The sequence below is a fragment of the Crinia signifera genome, chromosome 1, assembly GCF_055691185.1.
Source record: "Crinia signifera chromosome 1, ASM5569118v1, whole genome shotgun sequence".
Taxonomy (NCBI): Eukaryota; Metazoa; Chordata; class Amphibia; order Anura; family Myobatrachidae; genus Crinia; species Crinia signifera.
Genome location: NC_139217.1, coordinates 324,458,662 through 324,480,773, shown reverse-complemented (window position 1 = coordinate 324,480,773; position 22,112 = coordinate 324,458,662). Strand labels below are relative to the sequence as shown.

The window sequence follows — 22,112 nt, the reverse complement described above, 5'->3', positions numbered from 1 at the left end:
AGCACAATTTCACAGGAAGGCACAAGTAGTAACAGGATCCAGGAAGCAGTGATGAAGCAGCGATCAGGTAAGTATGGAGCAAGCTATGGAGCAAGGTTCTGGTCAGTATGGCGGCAGGGAGGTACGGTGACCGCACTGCACGCTATTCCAGACCGGAATGGCGTCTGCAGTGCAGTCACCGTTAGTTTAAATCCCCCTCCTTGGCTGTGATTGGTCCGTCGGTCCGACGAACCAATCACGGCCTTTGGGGGCGGGCGGGGTGCGGTGGGGTGACACCAGTGTCACCCTCACACCCCGCGGTGATTGGTGCTGTACTTTACAGCACCAATCACCTCTGATCCCGTGTCACCGGCGAACGTTATTCGCCGGTGACACAGGAAAACGCTGTAATTGGCTGTTCACACTGAACAGCCAATCACAGCGATCGCCGACGGGGGGGCGGCATCGCAGCCCCCCCTGGGCATGCACGGACATGTCTGCTGTCAGGGACAGCAGACATGTTGAAACTGTCACCGCGTCTATAGACGCGGTGACAGTTAAATGCCATGACGTACATTTACGCCATGTGTCGGGAAGTACTTCCCGACCATGACGTAAATGTACGTCAAATGTCGGGAAGGGGTTAAGGGAGAGGGAGCTGCACTGTGATTGGTTGTATGGAAATTGGCAGTGCAGCCTGATTGGAGAAACCAACAAGATGGCCGCCGCCAGGGGGGGGGGGTGACAGGTTTCTGAAGCAGGAAGTGTGCAGCATGCACCAGCCAGCGTATCCAGCCAGACCCAGACAGAACATAGAACACTCTGGCAACTCGGGCCCCACGCCGCCCAGGCCCCGCATGTCACCAGCGCGCACGCTACCACTGTCACCATGAGATGACAGCGTGACATCACGCAACCCAGGAACAAGGGGACTGATAGCGGAGGTGAGTGTCAGAGTCTGAACTACCCTGTTAGGAACCCCAGGGGCAGCCATGGCATGGGAGGCGTGAGTGGCAGACATGGTGGTCGTGACCGCAGGGTCTCAATGACCACCAGTATATAACAGGTAGAAGCACCCTGGGTCTCGGTCCTTCAGATCAGTCTATGGCCACACAAAGACACAGGGAAGCAGGAGCCAGTAACAACCCTGCTTGTGGAAGCAGAAGGTGATGAAGTGGCACTAACAGAGTACGGAAGGAGAATGAGAAGAGCGCTGCAGCCTGCTGCTGTTTGATGATAGGGGAGAGCATCTCTCATGGGCTTAGAAGCTGCTCAAGGGCCTGACAAGTTTCTGCTGGGTAAGTGATGTCTTATTTTCAGGTAAGAACATGCCAAGTAATACACCCACCCACCCCAGACAGTATGAAACCTAACATTATTGTCCCTTTCAGTGCACTTTTCTCTTCATGTATGATTGCTATCCAGTGGCGTAACTATAGCAACGCACCCTGCGGTCGCGGGGGGGGGGGGGGGGGCGCTGTGCATATGGGGACGCCGGGGGGGCTGCGGTGCTATAGTAATCCCCCCCGCCCCCCATCCCCCGCATGCTTACAAGTGCATACCTCCCAACATGAATGCTCTATTCCTGGCCTTCTCCCTTAATGTATGTTTGACATCACCGGTTTCACATAGGTTAATAATTGCATACCTCCCAACTGTCCCGCTTACCGCAGGAACGTCCCGATATTCGGGGACGTTCCCGCGTCCCGCCCGGGGCCAACATTGTCCCGCGGTGGGGGGGGACAGTTGGGAGCCCCCCCAGCATGCGCACCGCGTCTATTCAGCGCCGTCGAGTGTCGAAAACGGGGCGTGGTCGGAGTTCAGGTCATCCCGCGAGGTCACGCCCCCTTTTCTCAAGGCCACGCCCCTTTTCGGGAGCGCGCGCGAACGTCCCGACCTCCCAACTGCAAAAGTTGGGAGGTATGTAATTGATAAGAAAGGTCCTTCAACACAGGTGATGGCAATTATAAATTAAGGGAGTAGTTCAGAAACAGAGCAATGTGTCCCTCCTGGAGAGGGTCATGTTGGGATGTATGAAAGTGACAGTGTGGAAGTGCTTATTAATAAACATGCAGCTATTAATAAAAAAAAAAAAAAAAAAAAAAAAAGATATTTAAATATTCACTATGCAATGCAAATGTAATATCAAAGTGCAGATGCTCGTATAGTCTACTTTGCTCAGCAGTGGCGCAGCATATTATTATATTATTACATTGCATAGTGAATACTCTTTTTTGTAATAATAAAAATACCCTGCTCAAGGGGGTGGGGTTGTGTCTATTGGTGCATTTATGGAAGCTACAATGTAGCTCTTTTATTAACTTCTAACGTCATCCATTTATTTGGAAACATTGTTATTGCGCTTGAACATGATTTTGCAGCACATACATACATGTGTCCAGAAATACATCTACTGTAGCTCTGTGTTATTATACTGAAAATATACTGTACTCCCTCCTTACCAGACATCACATTATTTTCCTGTTCTTTGAACGTTGATGTTCTACACAGACTATAATCCCCTTGTTTCTATGTACAGTTAAATCGCCCTCCACATTATTTTCTGCCCTTTTCCTCTGCCCATGGATGTCTGACTCCCAACCCCCTCCCTTCCCCTGACAGACACAGCCATCGTCCCGCCTCCTCCTCCTCCTTCTGTAAAGTCCCTTCGCTTCGTCTTTGCTTTCACTTTCTCTTAAAAGACTCTTGTTGTAACGTGTACTATAGAGAGAAGACGGACATAGGATATTCTCCCTACCTGTAATCACTGTATAGACATGGCAACATTACAGGTTTCCGCAGCAGCTAAAGACAAGGTGAGGGCAACAGTGGTTTTTTTTGTTTCTAAATACGTATACATTATATACTGTATGTAAGTATACATTCGTCTTAGGTCCATATTTATACTAGACAAACACAGCAGGACCTCCATCCACTTACATATATAGTACACACCTGTATTATATTAATGAGGAGATAGAGAAGAGTGTTGCTATAGGGACTGTCACAGGACCATATATTAACATTAAATGAAACTGCACAACACACTCTCTCTCCTTTCTTTCTTTCTTTCTTTCTTTCTTTCTTTCTTTCTTTCTTTTTATACGGATGAGGCATCTAGTTCTACACACACATACACACTCTAATACAAGTGTTGTGAAAACAGCCTTGTCATAAGGATGAGGCCTGTGTGTGATTGTACTTTGCAGAACTTCCTGTGATAGAGAAATATGCTGTGTATCTATGTAACTTACATTTTGCAGAACTTACTACTACACGGACACAAAGGAGCCCATTTATAAAACAATATTTGTGGCTATTTCCGTGAAAACACCCGTTTTGGAGGTTTAGCTGCAAATATTTATTATACCTGCAGTGTATGTAGAAGGGAACGCAGCAGGTCTCTCTGAAAGTAACTTCCAACCCCACTATGCACATACAGTCAGCCCAGCTCAGTCTGCCTATGCACATAGCCTAACCACCAAAGGCTTGCCATCTATGGTTAATCGCCAATGGTGAAAAACATTTACAATCAATGGCAAAGCAGTTGCTGGTCATCACTAAAACCCTCACAAACAAGGGAGAACACACAAACTTCAAACAGATAAAGCCTCTGGTGGTAAACAAACTTGTGGCCCCATTGCTGTGAGACATATATACATACTGTACACAGTGGCTTATACAAATAATAGCTTAATATTATAATTAATAATAATACTACGTGTAAAAGTTCAGAAAAGTATTTTGTTTCTCTCATGATAAAATGTTGAAAACAGACTTACAATACAGGAAGCGAAGGAATATGATCTGCAATTCAACTAGCGCAACACCTGAAAGCAAGAAACATGAGGATTACATGACACACTGAATGAGGATTAAATATCACTACAAACCTCTTGCGTGTAGTCAGTGTATGTGTTGTCAGGTACTGACTGACTATTGTCAGGATGACTGACAATGGCTAGGTCGAAAGGTCAAGAGGTTCACGCTATATGGTCAACATTCATATAGTCAACATGGTCAAAATGTAGACACAAACAGTATGTTGACGTGGCTATGGTCATCCAGTTGGACTCCGACTGGGAACGGTAAAGAGGCTGAAGCATGGAGAGTGAAGGGAACCATGCATTGGGATGGGATACACTTGTTCTGGTGTGAAAAATCATGTTGACCTTTTCAGGTGTCAACCTTTTTTCCAGTGTAGACAATTATAAAACCTCTGCAAATTTGCTCTGTCTTGTGCTTGTGAATTTACCAGCAGCATACGCACAAGCCTCATGTCAGGCATACCTGGCAGCAGAAAAAGAAGAGTAAAGTAGCGCTAATATTCCAATGAGGAGTTTAAAAATGGAATATACATTTAATGGTGCTCATACATAAGACAGCGATATCCTTTTTGATGGCGATGAAACAGAGATGGTGTCCCACTGTATAGCATGAACAACTGGAAAGGGTCCCCAATAGTAGGCGGCTGGTCCAGATCCAGTAAATTGCAAGGGTGGAAATGTTAGGTAAAATGGCCTTGCAGCTGCTAACGCATTTCATTGTCACAGGTACAGCTTTTTCAAAGTGACAGCGGGCCTGATTCAGAAAAATGTGTAAATCTTGTGGTTTATCTCCGATGTTTGTGGGTCTGCACATGACCCATTCTGCAATGTGCAGAATAAGTCCTACATGAACGCTTGCAGTCAGGGCTATTTTTCAGTAAGCTCCAGCAGGAACTGAGGCCCTTATTCTAGTTCACTCTTTCTGACAAAATATTCTTAGATGAACAAAACCATGTGCACTGCAGGTGAGGCAGGTGTTACTTGTGCAGAGATAATTAGATTTGGGTGGGGTTTTACACCTGCCTCACCTGCAGTGCACATGGTTTTGTCCATCTATGAAATATTTTGTCAGAAAGAGTGAACTAGAATAAGGGTCTCAGTTCCTGCTGGAGCCTACTGAAAAATAGCCCTGCTTGCAGTCCTCCCTTAGCCGTGTGTCACCTCCTGTATAGATGGAGTGGCGAGGTCAGGCTCTGTGAGTTTGAATGCAGGGGGTACGGCCACTAGGTCACCAAGCATTAGGTCAAACACTGAAGGTCAACATGCATAAAGGGCGACAGTTTATTAGGTCGACATGGGGAATGTCGACATTTACAAGTCGACATGGGGTTTTTCACTTTTTGTTTGATCCAACATGTGCTGATAGGCGGTATTTCATGCCCTACCATCCACTAGGGTGAGGTGGGAGAATAAAGTTGTGTGGCAAGTGCAGCGAGCCATGCGAGGAGACACGACACACTTTTTTACTGTCCATGTCGACTGAATGTTTTTGTCCATTCTCTTGAGTTTGTGAGCACATTTCTGATTGTCCTTTGCTCCCATCCAGTACCATATTTTTATTCCATCCAAGCAACTGGTTGGATGGTTGGTCTGATGTGTGGCCAGCATAATGCTTGTGTCAACCTAATGACCTGTCAACTTTCAGTCATGTCGACCTTCATAGAAACATAGAATTTGACGGCAGATAAGAACTACATGGCCATCTAGTCTGCCCCTTTTCTAAACATGTTACCTCAAACCATATTTGATCCTTATTTTTTTTTGTAAGGATATCAATATGCCTATCCCAAACATGTTTTAATTGTACTACTGTATTTGCCTCTACCACCTCTGATGGGAGCCTATTCCACTTATCTACTACTCTTTCTGTGAGGTAATTCATCCTCAGATTTCCCCTGAATCTTCCTCCCTCTAGTTTCAGTGCATGTCCTCTTGTTATGCTGCTCCTCTTCCTGTGAAGAATGTCTCCCACCTGTACCTTGTACAGGTGGGAGAAAGCCCTTGAAAGTTTCTATCATGTCCCCCCTTTCCCTTCTCTGCTCCATACTATACATATTAAGATCTTTTAGTCTTTCCTGGTACATTTTGTGATGTAGGCCATGCACCATTTTAGTTGCCCTTCTTTATACAGTCTCTAATGTATTTATATCCTTCTGGAGATATGGCCTCCAGAACTGAACACAATACTCTATATGAGGTCGTACCATTGACCTACAGTGGCATTATTACTTCTTTCTACTGCTGATACCTCTCACTATGCAAACAAGCATCTGACTTGCCTTCTTCATTGCTGCCTTTAAAGGCCCCCATACACTATGTGATTTGGGCACGATTTCACCCGATTCGGATGAATCAGGCCGTGAAATCGGCCCAAATCGCACTTGCAGACACCCCGTGCACATCGGATCGGGGTCGGGAGGTCGGAAGGGCTGCACATAAGATTTGCTAAATCTTATGTGCAGCCCAGCCCCGGAGCCATGCGGGGGATGACAGTGGGCGGGGGATGCCGGCTATTGAGAGCCGAGCAGGGGGAGGCTGCATAGGGAGCCGAGGAGGCTGCATAGGGAGCCGGGCAGGAGGCACTTGAAACTGTTGTGGTGGGTGACAGCGGGAGCAGGGCTCCGGGCAGGGAGGATGACGCTGGCTGCGGCGGGAGCCGGGAGGAACAGATAACTTGAAAAAAAAAAAAAAGCCCATACAGATGACTAGCAAGCCATTGATTGGCTGAGACCTCTCTCAGCCAATCGCTGATTGGCTGAGACCAGCCAATCAATGGCTTGCTAGTTATATATATATATATATATATATATATATAATATATATATATATATATATATATATATATATATTTTTTTTATTTATCTGTTCCTCCCGGGCCGGCTCCCACCGCTGCCCGGCAGCCAGCGTCATCCTCCCTGCCTGGTGCCCTGCTCCCGCTGTCACCCCACCGCAACAGCCTCCTCCTGCCCGGCTCCCTATGCAGCCTCCCCCTGCTCGGCTCTCTATTAGCCGGCATCCCCGCCCGCTGATGTCCCCCGCATGGCTCCCTCCTCCTGCAGCTCCCCGGGGACTGCATATGATAAATCCATGCGATTTGGCACATCAAGTGCCTAATCGTGTGTCACCCTCCGGGGAGCTGCAGGGTGAAATCAGGTCCGACTTGTCCCTAGGACAAGTCGGCCTAATGTATGGGGCCTTAAGTCCCCTGAAATAGTGACCCCTATATCCCTCTCTTCCTCAGTAGTTTCCATTCTAGTGCCATTTATACTATATTTAGTCTTTGGATTTTTGAGACCCAAGTGCATGATTTTGCATTTTTTAGCATTAAACTGTAGTTGCCATGCTCTTGACCATTCCGCTAATCTACCTAGATCATCAATCATTTTTTTTACCCCTCCTGGTGTGTCTACCCTGTTGCATACCTTTGTGTCATGTGCAAAAAGGCACATTTTTACCCTCAATTCCATTTGCAATATCACCAATAAAGATATTAAAAAGCACTGGTCCAAGTACAGATCCCTGGGGTACCCCACTTGTAACCTTTCCCTCCTTTGACTGTACTCCGTTTACTACAACTCTGTTTTCTGTCCTGCAACCATGATCTTATCCATTCAACTATCTTAAAATCCAATCCCAAGCTTTCAAATTTAATTAAGTCTGCGATGTGGGACAGTGTCAAAAGCCTTACTAAAGTCTAGATAAGCTACATCTACAGCCCCACCTTGATCTATTACTTTAGTCACCCAGTCAAAAAAGTCAATAAGATTTGTTTGACATGATCTTCCCCCAGTAAACCCATGCTGTTTTGGATCCTGTAAATTGCTGGTTTTGGGACCTTCTACAACTCTTTGTTTTAAGAGTGTTTCCATCAATTTCCCTACTACTGATGTAAGGCTCACTGGTCGATAGTTGCTTACCTCTTCCTTTCTTCCACTTTTGTGCAGTGGGACTACATTCACTGTTTTCCAGTCCTCTGGGATTACTCCAGTAGCTAGTGACTGGTTGAATAATTATGTTATTGGTTTTATCAGCTCCCCTTTAAGCTCTTTTAGAATCCTTGGATGTATCCCATCTGGCCCCATTGATTTATCCACTTTCAGTTTTGAGAGTTCTGTGAGGACTTTCTCCTCTGTAAATGTACTTGTTTCTCCCTCAGAAATAATTATTAATATGATCTGCTATTACATTGTCTGTCCCCCTCAAGAAGACTTCCACTTTTTGTCTTTAGTTATTATTCCACTTTTTGTTTTTCTCCTTTCACTTTTATATACCTAAAAAAAAAAAAAAAGTTTACCCCCCCTTTACCCACTGACTGGGCCATTTCCTCTTCAGCCATATCTGGCCACATCTGATTACCTTCTTAGCCTCTTTCTGTCTAACAAGATACACCTCTTTGTCCTCATTATTCTGCGTCTGCTTAAATTTCTTAAAGGCCAACTTTTTTGCATACACAATACTTAAAGTTTTGTTTGTGCTTCTCCTGGTGCTAGCTATGTTCATCTTTTTGCCTATATCTATTCGGTTTTGATCGGCATTATCTTCTGTTGCATTGGATAGGCTTCCTTTTCCATTTGCCTGCAGAGACAATACCTCTAGGTTGGGGGAGCAGATTTCTTCATTTTTATTTGGTTAACTGCCCCCCTCTGCTAGTTTAAATAGTTGCTGATGAAGCTTCCAAACATCTCACTTAATATTCTCGTTCCCCTTCAAGATGGGTGCAGGCCATCACTTTTATATAAGGCTCTGTCTTGCCAGGTACAGATGGGTCAGGTCCCATCCTTGCTGGCAGGTCGCCATGGCGTCTGCGCTGGCGACCCGCCAGCAGCCACGCCAGCGAATGCACTGAGACACGCGCGTCTCAGTCTCCGTAGCCAGCGCGACGGAAACCCTGTCCGTCTCACCCTCAGGGAGACGGACAGGGTTAGGGGGGGTTAGGGGGGGGATGCGGGCAGGCGGCGGGGACCCCGGGGGAACGGATGGAAGCGCCATCGGAAGGGGACGCGCGCGCCCCCTTCTCACCATCGCCATGGCGCTGGTGGGGGATGGCGGCTGGCGACGCCAGCGCCATCCCCTGCCAAGATGGGACAAGACCCATCTGTAGCTTGACTTTGACCTAAATATCCAAATCTCTCCTCATTGCACCAATTCCTTAGCCAAACATAGAACTCTGAGAATCAGAAACTTCAATCTTCCCCTTGGTGTACTGGCAATACTTCTGAAAAAGTTACAGTGGTTGCCACCTGTTTTAGAGCGGTTCCTTACTTCCTAAATTCTTCTTTTACGGCCATGACTTCAGCATTAACCTGGTCATTTGTGCTTAGGTGGACCTTCAGTGATTTACATGCTTGGAGATCTAATGTATGTCTATCCAATGATCCCATTCTGAATGCGGATTACCTGGCCCTGGCAGAAGCCAGTCTGAATAAGCCACTGTTTTATTGTGTGAAAAATGTTTAGATTGTATTGTTGTCTTGATACAGCATTAAGCGATAGATAGATAGATAGATAGATAGATATGTATGTACATACAATATTGTAGAACTGGGGTCAAGAGTTTGATTCCCGACTAGTGCCCTGTATGGGGTTTGTGTGTATATCCCATGTTTGCATGGGTTGCTTCTTGGCACTTTGGTATATTTCCACACATCCCAAAGCATAATGGTAGATCATATTATCTACTGTTAAAAATTAACCAAGATGTCTGCCTCATACTCTACTAAAAAGTACTAAAATAATTTTATAAATAAAGTATTATTATTATTATTATTACTTATATAAGATTGTATATACTCCTAGTTTTAACACTAAAGTAATGTCAATTAAGTGCTCTTTATAATTAAGACTTCAAAATACGTTTACTACACTACATTGTTAGTGAAAGAAATTTCTTTTTTTACTTTAAATCTTTATTATATTTTTCCTTATACATACAAAAAAAATCATCAATGGATATATAGATAGACAAAATGTCAAGAAAGCACAAAAAGAGAAAAAAACAAAAAGGGAAAAGGGAAAAAATTACAAGGGGAAAGGGAATCCCTTCCAGGGATACATAATACACACTTGATACATAATATATAACACTTCTCTTGCCGATCTTTTTGGATGATTTTTATTTAAATTACAGAAGCCTTATGCTGTGTACACACAGGGGCGATAGGGGCTATAATCGCTGGGAATATGGTCGCAGGCGACCATATTGCCAGTGATTGGAGTGCGCAACAGCGATAAATCGCCGGGTGCGCACTCCCGTTTTCTGCCCCATTGTAATCGCTGGTCGCAGGAGCTTGCTCCTGCGACCAGCTAATTGCCTCTGCGGCTCCCCCAGCAGAGGTTCCTTTTCATCAGCGACCATCTCTGGTCGCTGATGCAAAGGAGACACTGGGCAATATATTGCTCAGCATTGTATTGCTAGCAATATATTCCTGAGAAATATATCTCCCCACGTGCGTACGGGGCTTTACACACACACACATTTTATAAGAAAATTAAATCCATGTAAAAGCTTGCTTAGGCCAATATGGCGTGCTGGTGGTCTACCTCAAGGCTATATTAGGTGCCTGAACCACCTGATGATGTGAAGATAATCCCAGCACAGGCAGGTGTATGAAGGCCATTGCTCATCGGCTTCTACAACGAACATGCGGCCGATGTGCAGGCTCTTCTGAGCAACTTTACAGAATTTAACCAGCAAGGCTGATATTAATCGGCACCAGATACCGACATGCGGGGCTGCACATTTACATGGCTATGGACCCTACACACACAGCTATGAGCAGGCATTTTATGAGAGATTTAGTGAAATTATTTAAAATCGCTCAGAAAATACCTGCATATTGCTCCTTGTGTAGGCCCCATTAGGAGCAAAGCTTAGTACAACTGGCCCCTTATCAGGATACCCCCCCAGTTTACTGGAGCTGGGCTCAATCCCATCATGAAATTTCTGCCAATAGAACTCTGGCTTGTTGACCTCTACAAGCTGTTTCAAAACACATTAACCTCTTTCTACGTTGGCAACCTTCTGGGGATTGTTTTTTTGACAATTTTTTTAAGGTCACACCCTCTGAATGGGGTAACTCCCTTGGATATTCTGAGACTCTCAGTGCAGTAAATCCTGATCAATTGAGGATTCTTCAACAAATGCTAGATATGAGAGCGAGATGAGGATGAGAGAGTGAGATAAGGAGGAGAGAGTAGAGAGATGTGGCTGAGAGAGAGGTAGAAAAAAGCGAGATATAAGAATTAGAGAGAAAGATAGGAAGATGGAGGACAAAGATAGAGATATGAGAATGAGAGAAACGGGAAAAATGAGGAGAGAGAGATGAGGATGAGACAATGGGATAAAGATGAGAGAGAAATATGGGAGAGAGGGGCATAGATAGATGAGGATGAGATGGATTTTATTGTTTGTCTATCTTAAGAATATTCTGCTGTGATGGGGCATTGTAGTTTGACTATTTCTATACTTTTATATAATAATTGTATTTGTTCTTGGACTGTCAGGGAGAGCTGCAAACTCTGAATATTGTAATATAAAACAATGATCAAAATCACATTTAGAACTAATCCATCTGTTAATCATCTGTCTTGTTACAGGTGGATGGGTTTTGCAGTCAACTCTGTAAGGAGGTAAGGAGCTGTAATTTGAGTGCCATGTCTGTTTTGTCATTAGTGTTGTCAGTCATTTGCTTCCCTCAACTCTCACACTCTCAACTGTTCCCGTTACTTCCCCAGGCTGATCAGCTGATATCAGTGGGATTTCCACAGAAGATTGCTGAGCTCGACAAACTCATCAGTGTAAGTTGGGTACATTCTCAATAACGATAGATATATTACTGTCTGTAACCCTGGGGTTCAGAAATCTGCATAATATTCAGGGTTAATAACAGCATTTACTTGTACCCCTTTTCCACTGCCTAAAAAAAAACGGGTTTTTGCATGTGAACGTGTCAACACAGGATTTTGCTAAGTGGAAATGGTTTCCCCCCCATAGCCCACAAATCCATCTTTGGTAGCGAGAAGTTTTAGACCTGGGAAAGATCCTGGTAAGGCTGTAGTGTAACTGGGAGCCAGGGTCATCTGACCCGGGTCCCGTTTACAGCATGGGGAAAGCACATGGTTACGGTATAGTGGGTAGATAATGTCTAGGTTGACAGTCACTAGGCCGACCACTAACTGTTTTGCGAATACAAATAATATTTTCAAAATTCTTTATAACTTTGACGCATGGGCGTCAATACACTTTGAAGGTGAAGTGTGCAAGTTGCAATTACAACTGCGTACACGTCAGTGGTGGCATTGCATCTCGCAGCCCAATTTCCCCCTTATTCGTTCGATTTTGTACGTAGACTTGTGGAACTGCAAACAAGTGCGAGTTGCTATAACTAACTTGTGGGGGAGAAAACATTGCCCCCCGTTGGATTGACTCACTTGGTATTTTGACATAAAAAATGACACTCATTTAGATGCTTATATTTAAATGATCTATAATGTCTGTTTTTACAGAAAGCTGTAATTGTCCCTAAGATCATCATTCTCTTATTTTTGCTTTCTGGCCTAGTACAGATTTGTTCTAACAAATAAATTAAATAATAATGCCAAGGATGGACATATGGCCACTTTATCAACAATTGAAACTAGATAATTACTGTATGTGAAAGTGTATGAGAAATAAAAAAGAGATTTTTATTGTGTTCATATAATACTATGTTTGACACTATTTCCCAATTAGCTAGACACATTCCTTGTTCTACACAGGTAACTCAAAATGTAGGGAAAAAGTCAGTCATTTAGTATCGTCTAATATGTGAAAGACAAACCTGATGGGGTGATTCAGACCTGGTCCCAGCCGATGTTTGGGGTTTCAGGCCTGAGATCGTTCTAGTGTATGGCCACCTTTATTTTGTGCATGCTCCTGCTTGCTTGCTTAACTTTGCCCTCAAAGCATTTTGGGAGTTGTAGTTAGGGTCAACCGTGGCTACCTCATCTTAATAAGCTGTAGCTGCAACAGGAATATTGGAAAGTGATCCCTCGTCACTGTGGAGTATCACACTAATGGTAGGGGCCTCTAACCTGCCCTTAAACCCTCCCTTGAGCACAAATAACTCGAATGCCTAAATCTGAAATTTATATTTAAACAAATCTTAACCATTTCATATTCAGATGGAGTCTCTCTCTCCATTTCCGCCAGCCCGCCAACCGCTGGTATCTGGAGTGTCTCACTCTTGCGCATCCATTGCTGAGAATGGGGCACGCAAGCGTCTCTGATGTGCGTGTGATCCCTTTGCCGGCGAGGTATGAGAGCGGCTCCATCTGTAGTAACCTGTAACAGCCAGTAGGAAACAACAGGAAGTGCTGCCAGTGTATGCAGGCGTAGGTCAATATTACTTTTGGGACCACAATTTTTTTTTTCTTCTATAGGGATTTTGTTACTGCCATGTTTATACTGTTTTTCCTTAGTCTCCAGAGCTGAATGTTTCTGATTTGGCAACACTGCGAGCTGAGCTGGATATACCAATACCAGACCCTGAGAAGGAGAAAGAAAAAGAGAAACAGGTGAGAGTACCAGGGACAGATCAATCCAAGGCTTCTATTAAATCCACCACCGTGTTGGTTACACTAGTATAGGTTCTGCTCCATTTAGTTGTTTTTGACCACAGGATAGCAGGAAAAGGGATTACGTAGATTATTCCTACAGCTCAACGTTCTTTAACCCCTTGAGTGGTATGCCCGGAAAATTCTCGGGCTCAGCTGCGCTGCCGCAGCAGGCTGTCCCGGAAAATTTACGGGCATACCACAAATATGAAATAGGTGCGCGCCAGTGGTGTCCAGGTGTGCACCTCTAGAGCCCCCCCAGTCATTCCCCCAACCCTCCCATCACCTGTGCTCCGGCGATCGCACGCCGAAGCTCTTCTAACCCCGCTTCCCCAGCCGCCTTCTGCCATACTTTTAATAGCAATGACGTAGGCGGCAGGCTACGGGGGACTGGGGAGCGCTCAGGCACCTGAGTCCTCCCGAGCCCCTGCAAACCTCACCCAGGCAGGGAAGCTCCGGCGTACTAACACCGGAGCAGAGGTGAGGGAGGGGGGCTTCCAACTGTGGTAGGTTTTGCTGGGGCAGGACAAACCTGCCCTGGTAGGTTTGTCCTGCCCCAGCAAAACCTACCACTCAAGGGGTTAAAAGTCAGCTATAGAAGTGTGAGGGCTCTTTCTAGTTCCAACTTGTCTGCAGAATATATAATATAGCTTTCGTATTGATAGTGGCTGAAAGAGACAAATGGCATATTAAATGTTGTCTTTTTAATAGGCAATCCAAGTATTCTATTGTCTCATGATCATTATTACTTTTAGTTTCTCCTAGAACTGCATCAACTGCTGGAATGTAGCTAGGCAGCTTGCTCCTCTGTTCAAGTCTTCATTCATCTCTTATGGAAATTAGGCGTACCAGACAATACTGTAATGAGGAGAATGGTGGCACCAAGGGCTCATAATGAGGGGGGGTCACGATCTCTGCCTTGATGGCAACTTTACAACTTGCCTTGCCTACATAGAACCTTGTACATCTTCCTGCTCCCCTAGTAGTTGTGTGATGTCACAACATAATATATGATAATAAAAAATTTAAGTTTAATGGACCTATGGAAGAAAAAAAAATTCATACTTTTTCTTTATCATTTAGAAGAAAGAAAAAGATGACAAAAAGAAAGATGATGAAGAGGAGAAAGGTAAAGATGGTTTCGGAAAACTGGGCTATAGTTTTAGGAGCCATTTGATAGGGAGTGTTCTGTTTGATGTGTACACACGGTGAGATTTATCATTAAATTTTGACTATATCGACAAAATCAAATTGGTATTGCATAGACTTCAAATGGAGATCGAACATGGTTGTAAGCTTTTGATCATAATTTGATGCTGCATCTACACCTACAAGACCCAGCGGGAATATTAACCCCTTCCTGACAGAGCCAGTTTTTGCGTTCCTGACAGAGCCCTTTTTTTCAAATCTGACATGTCTCACTTAAGTGGGTATAACTTTTTTTTGCTTTTACTTATCCCAGTGATTTTGAGATTGTTTTCTCGTGACACATTGTACTTCAAATTAGTGGTAAATTTGGGTCGATACAGTCTGTGTTTTTTTGTGAAAAATACCAAAATATCGTGAAAAAATGGAAAATTTAGCGATTTGCAAAATGTTAAATTTTCTGCTTGTGAGACAAATAATCTTACCACTCAAAATAGTGAATAACTAACATAGGCCATATGTCTACTTTATGTTGACATCATTATTTCAACTTCCTTTTAATTTTTTGGGACACTAGGAGGCTTACAATATGAATAGCAAATTCTCAAATTTTCAAGAAAATTTCAAACACTGATTTTTTTAGGGACCAGTTCAGTTCTGATGTAACTTTGAGGGACTTGTATGTGAGACACCCCCATAAATGATGCCATTTCAAAAACTGCACCCCTCACAGTATTCAAAACAGCATTTTGGAAGTTTGTTAACCCTTTAGGTGTTTCACAGGAATTAAAACAAAGTGCAGGTGAAATTTCAAAATTTCTTTTTTTTTGCAGATTTGCAATTTTAATACATTTTTATAAGGAACACAGTACATTTTACTAGAGAAATGTGACTAAAAATTGATTCCCCCAATTCTTTTGTTTTCATAAATATCCTATATGTGGCCCTAGTGTGCACGGTGACCAAACCACAGGCTTCATAATAGAAGGAGCACCTACTTGATTTTGGAGCCTCCTTTTTATGAGATTATTTTTTAGGCACCATGTAGGTTTCAAGGCACCATAAGATGCTAAAAGTTAGGAACCCCCCCACAAGTGACCCCATTTTGCAAACTACACCCCTCAGGGAATTCATCTAGGGGTATAGTGTACATTTCAAACCCCCAGGGGTTTCACCAATTGTGGTACAACTGGGCAGTGAAAATGAAAAATTATTTTTTTTACACAAAAATGCAGTTCTGGCTCCAAATTTGTCATTTTCAGAAGGTATGAAGGAGACAAAGCACCCCAAAATCTGTGCCCCAATTTCTCCCGAGTACGGCAATGCCTCACATGTGACCAAAAAATACCAGTTGGGTGCATGGCAGGACTCAGAACGGAAGGAGTGATTTTTGGATTTTGCAGCTCAGATTCTGGTGGAATTTTGGTGGGTGCTATGTCGCATTAGCAAGACCCCCCAAGCACCAATACAGTGGAACCCCCCCACAAGTCACCCCATTTTGAAAACTACACCCCTCAGGGAATTCATCTAGGGGTATAGTGTACATTTCAAACCCCCAGGGGTTTCACCAATTTTGATACAAGTGGGCAGTGAACATGAAAAATTACATTTTTTACACAAAAATGCAGTTCTGGCTCAAAATTTTTCATTTTCAGAAGGTATGAAGGAGAAAAAGCACCCCAAAATCTGTGCCCCAATTTCTCCCGAGTACGGCAATGCCTCACATGTGACCAAAAAATACCAGTTGGGTGCATGGCAGGACTCAAAAGGGAAGGAGTGATTTTTGGATTTTGCAGCTCAGATTCTGGTGGAATTTTGGTGGGTGCTATGTCGCATTAGCAAGACCCCCCAAGCACCAATACAGTGGAACCCCCCCACAAGTCACCCCATTTTTAAAACTACACCCCTCAGGGAATTCATCTAGGGGTATAGTGTACATTTCAAACCCCCAGGGGTTTCACCAATTTTGATACAAGTGGGCAGTGAAAATGAAAAATTACATTTTTTTACACAAAAATGCAGTTCTGGCTCAAAATTTTTCATTTTCAGAAGGTATGAAGGAGAAAAAGCACCCCAAAATATGTGCCCCAATTTCTCCCGAGTACGGCAATGCCTCACATGTGACCAAAAAATACCAGTTGGGTGCATGGCAGGACTCAGAACGGAAGGAGTGATTTTTGGATTTTGCGGCTCAGATTCTGGTGGAATTTTGGTGGGTGCTATGTCGCATTAGCAAGACCCCCCAAGCACCAATACAGTGGAACCCCCCCACAAGTCACCCCATTTTGAAAACTACACCCCTCAGGGAATTCATCTAGGGGTATAGTGTACATTTCAAACCCCCAGGGGTTTCACCAATTTTGATACAAGTGGGCAGTGAACATGAAAAATTACATTTTTTACACAAAAATGCAGTTCTGGCTCAAAATTTTTCATTTTCAGAAGGTATGAAGGAGAAAAAGCACCCCAAAATATGTGCCCCAATTTCTCCCGAGTACGGCAATGCCTCACATGTGACCAAAAAATACCAGTTGGGTGCATGGCAGGACTCAAAAGGGAAGGAGTGATTTTTGGATTTTGCAGCTCAGATTCTGGTGGAATTTTGGTGGGTGCTATGTCGCATTAGCAAGACCCCCCAAGCACCAATACAGTGGAACCCCCCCACAAGTGACCCCATTTTGCAAACTACACCCCTCAGGGAATTCATCTAGGGGTATAGTGTACATTTCAAACCCCCAGGGGTTTCACCAATTTTGATACAAGTGGGCAGTGAAAATGAAAAATTACATTTTTTTACACAAAAATGCAGTTCTGGCTCAAAATTTTTCATTTTCAGAAGGTATGAAGGAGAAAAAGCACCCCAAAATCTGTGCCCCAATTTCTCCCGAGTACGGCAATGCCTCACATGTGACCAAAAAATACCAGTTGGGTGCATGGCAGGACTCAGAAGGGAAGGAGTGATTTTTGGATTTTGCAGCACATATTCTGGTGGAATGAATGGTGGGTGCTATGTTGCACCAATACAGTGGAACCCCCCCACAAGTCACCCCATTTTGCAAACTACACCCCTCAGGGAATTCATCTAGGGGTATAGTGTACATTTAAAACCCCCAGGGGTTTCACCAATTTTGATACAAGTGGGCAGTGAAAATGAAAAATTACATTTTTTTACACAAAAATGCAGTTCTGGCTCAAAATTTTTCATTTTCAGAAGGAATGAAGGAGACAAAGCACCCCAAAATCTGTGCCCCAATTTCTCCCGAGTACGGCAATGCCTCATGTGTGACCAAAAAGTGGCAGGACTCAGAAGGGAAGGAGTGATATTTGGATTTTGCAGCACAAATTCTGGTGGAATGATGGTGGGTGCTATGTCGCATTAGCAAGACCCCCAAAGCACCAATACAGTGGAACCCCCCCACAAGTGACCCCATTTTGCAAACTACACCCCTCAGGGAATTCATCTAGGGGTATAGTGTACATTTCAAACCCCCAGGGGTTTCACCAATTTTGATACAAGTGGGCAGTGAACATGAAAAATTACATTTTTTTACACAAAAATGCAGTTCTGGCTCCAAATTTGTCATTTTCACAAGGAATGAAGGAGACAAAGCACCCCAAAATATGTGCCCCAATTTCTCCCGAGTACGGCAATGCCTCACATGTGACCAAAAAATACCAGTTGGGTGCATGGCAGGACTCAGAAGGGAAGGAGTGATTTTTGGATTTTGCGGCTCAGATTCTGGTGGAATGAATGGTGGGTGCTATGTGGCATTAGCAAGACCCCCGAAGCACGGTGAAATTATGAACCTAATATTCCATAGATGTGTGGTATATTTTAAAACACTCCTTTATACATAGGCCGGGTTTGTCGGGGCAAGTGTCACACTGGAAAATAGTTTGCTTTCTTATTCCCTTTTTATAGCAAACTTTGCACCTTTTTTGTGTCCTGCCCTTTTTTCCAGTGGAGGGGATTTCATCAGGAAAATGCTGCCCTGGTACAATACGGGGGCCAGTACTAGAAGTACTGGGGCCCTCTGCCTGCTGGTTCCCAAATATTAGGCCCTTTATGACTTCCTCTTGAAAGTGCATAAATGTCCCCCTCTGGCCGGTAGAACGGAATAGCACGTAAGCGTTATACAGTGCCATCTGGATGATATACACGGCCACCTTCTTGTACCAGATTTTTGTTTTCCGCAGGGCACTGTACGGCTTCAGTACCTGATCTGAAAGATCCACTCCGCCCATGTACCTATTGTAATCCAGGATACAATTAGGTTTGGAGGTGTGGGTACTGGTACCTCGTACAGGGACGGAGGTGGTACTGTCTCCGTGAATTGTTGTCAGTATAAGGACATCCCTCTTGTCCTTATATTTGACCAACAACATATTTTCGGTGCATATTCCCCTGCTTTCACCCCTTCTCATTACTTGGGCAATGTGCGTTTTTGGGAGGCCTCTTTGGTTCTTGCGCACAGTACCGCAAGCTGCTGTACCTCTTGAACCAAGGGCCTTAAACAGGGGGATGCTGGTGTAAAAGTTATCCACATAGAGGTGATAACCTTTATCCAGGAAGGGGTGCACTAAATCCCAGACAATTTTCCCACTAACACCTATGAGGGAGGGGGGGCATTCTGGCGGTTCAATTCTTGAATCCTTCCCTTCATAAACCCTAAACCTGTGGGTGTACCCTGAGGTGCTTTCACACAGTTTGTACATTTTTATGCCATACCTTGCCCTCTTACTGGGAAGGTACTGGCGGAATTTAACCCTTCCTTTAAAATGTATAAGGGACTCGTCGATACAAATAAATTTTTCAGGGATGTACACCTCTTCAAATTTGGCACTGAAATGATCAATGACCGGCCTGACTTTGAATAGCCGGTCAAAGGTGGGATCATCTCTGGGTGGGCACTGTGCATTATCGGTGTAATGTATAAATTTAAGAATTGTCTCAAATCGAGTCCGGGGCATGGCCATACGGTAAAATGGAGTACTGTACAGAACATCTGTACTCCAATATTGCCTAATTTCTGGCTTTTTTACTATGCCCATATGAAACACCAGACCCCAAAACGTCATCATCTCTACTGCATCTACAGGGGTCCACCTAGCAAATGATGACGTGGGGTTTTGAGCAATAAACTGCTGGGCATATAAATTAGTTTGGTCCACCATTAAATTTATAAAATCATCAGAGAAAAATAATTTGAAAAAGTCAATTTCTCTGAGACCTGTGGAATCAAATTGGATTCCTGGCATGGCCAAAAACTCAGGAACCTGGGGCTCAAAATTGTCTGGTGGTGGGGTCCATACGAGATCAATTATTGGGGGGGGGGTCTCAGCTGCTCTACGGGGGCGTCTTTGAGGGGGTCCCTCATCACCAGAGGAGGAAGAGGAGCTTAAGGCGAATCCTTCAAATTCCCCGCTTGCATCACTGGCTGTGTCAGAGTCAGAAGCAAGCAGGGCATATGCCTCCTCCGCTGAATACATTCTCCTGGATGACTGGGAGGACATTTGGGAGGACATTTGGGAGGACATTTGGGAGGACATTTGGGATGCCATTTTTATTTTTGTGTTACTGGTAGTGAAATGTTTCAACACGTGTATAGTGTAGGGGGGGGGTACAAACTTTATTTCAATCCGGGGGGTATGTAGTGTGTAGTGTGTATGTGGTGCAGAAAAAAAAAAAATACTTTATACCAATAAAAAAAAAAAAATGAAGGGGTTAAAAATAAAAAATTTAAGGGGTTAAAAAAAAAAAAAGGTCCTGCGCCAAAAATTGAGCACAGATGTTGGTCAGTAACGTCTGTCACTGAACAGCGCTCAAAGGCAACAGGAATTTGATCAAAAAAAAAAATATATAGATCAACCCTGTACCGAAAAAGATGATCAGTGATGTACGTCACTGATCAGCGCACAGCGGCCACAGGACACCCACAAAATCACAGTGTGTGTAAAAAAAAAATTAAAAAAAGACCCCACAGCACACACACAAAAAAAAAAAAGGTGATCAGTGATGCGACACTGATTACCAGTGAGGTGCAGCAGGTGCACAACCTTTGGTGCAACTGACAGGTATATATAAAAAAAAAAAAACCTCTGTACCCCCAAAAAAGTTGCTGATCACCTCAGATATAGTGATCAGCACAAAAGGCGGGGGCAGCAGACAAAAAATTTAGCACTCTCTATCACTCTCTGTCACTATCTCTCTCTATCTCTCTATCTCTCACTATCTATCACTCTATGACACTGCAGCAGCAGCACTGACAGGTATATCTATATATAAAAAAAAACCTGCGCCCCCAAAAAGTTGCTGATCAGTTAATTTATACTGATCAGCACAAAAGGAGGGGGCAGCAGTCAGTTATATCAAAAATATATAGCACAATCTGTCACTATCTCTCTCTATCTCTCTCTCTCTATCTCTCTATAACTATCACACTGCAGCAGCACAAAATATAGCACTCTGTCACTAGGCCTCTCTATCTATCTCTCTCTCTCTATCTCTCTCTATCTATAACTATATCACACTGCAGCAGCACAAAATATAGCACTCTCTGACACTATCTCTCTCTATCTCTCTCTATCTCTCTATAACTATCACACTGCAGCAGCACAAAATATAGCACTCTGTCACTAGGCCTCTCTATCTATCTCTCTCTCTCTATCTCTCTCTATCTCTCTATCTATCTCTCTATCTAGCTAGTACACTGCAGCAGCACAATTTCACAGGAAGGCACAAGTAGCAACAGGATCCAGGAAGCAGTGATGAAGCAGCGATCAGCACTCTCTGACACTATCTCTCTCTATCTCTCTCTATCTCTCTCTATCTCTCTCTATCTCTCTCTATCTCTCTATCTCTCTATCTCTCTATCTATCTAGCTAGTACACTGCAGCAGCACAATTTCACAGGAAGGCACAAGTAGTAACAGGATCCAGGAAGCAGTGATGAAGCAGCGATCAGGTAAGTATGGAGCAAGCTATGGAGCAAGGTTCTGGTCAGTATGGCGGCAGGGAGGTACGGTGACCGCACTGCACGCTATTCCAGACCGGAATGGCGTCTGCAGTGCAGTCACCGTTAGTTTAAATCCCCCTCCTTGGCTGTGATTGGTCCGTCGGTCCGACGAACCAATCACGGCCTTTGGGGGCGGGCGGGGTGCGGTGGGGTGACACCAGTGTCACCCTCACACCCCGCGGTGATTGGTGCTGTACTTTACAGCACCAATCACCTCTGATCCCGTGTCACCGGCGAACGTTATTCGCCGGTGACACAGGAAAACGCTGTAATTGGCTGTTCACACTGAACAGCCAATCACAGCGATCGCCGACGGGGGGGCGGCATCGCAGCCCCCCCTGGGCATGCACGGACATGTCTGCTGTCAGGGACAGCAGACATGTTGAAACTGTCACCGCGTCTATAGACGCGGTGACAGTTAAATGCCATGACGTACATTTACGCCATGTGTCGGGAAGTACTTCCCGACCATGACGTAAATGTACGTCAAATGTCGGGAAGGGGTTAATGCCCCGCATGCTGGGTCTTGTAGTTCTCCTGTAAACAGCAAT

At 44.2% G+C, this 22,112-nt stretch overlaps 1 protein-coding gene across 1 annotated transcript in view; it reads left to right on the top strand.

The window, feature by feature from the left end:
• The first annotated feature begins 2,595 nt into the window (after window positions 1-2,595).
• Window positions 2,596-22,112, top strand: part of PSME1 (proteasome activator subunit 1) — a 25,687-nt gene continuing 6,170 nt past the window's right edge. Inside the window, exons 1-5 of the mRNA XM_083188120.1 lie at window positions 2,596-2,795; window positions 11,403-11,435; window positions 11,541-11,603; window positions 13,266-13,361; window positions 14,484-14,529. Coding sequence (XP_083044246.1) covers window positions 2,757-2,795; window positions 11,403-11,435; window positions 11,541-11,603; window positions 13,266-13,361; window positions 14,484-14,529 — 277 coding nt within the window. The 5' untranslated portion in view covers window positions 2,596-2,756. The remainder of the gene's footprint in view (window positions 2,796-11,402; window positions 11,436-11,540; window positions 11,604-13,265; window positions 13,362-14,483; window positions 14,530-22,112) is intronic.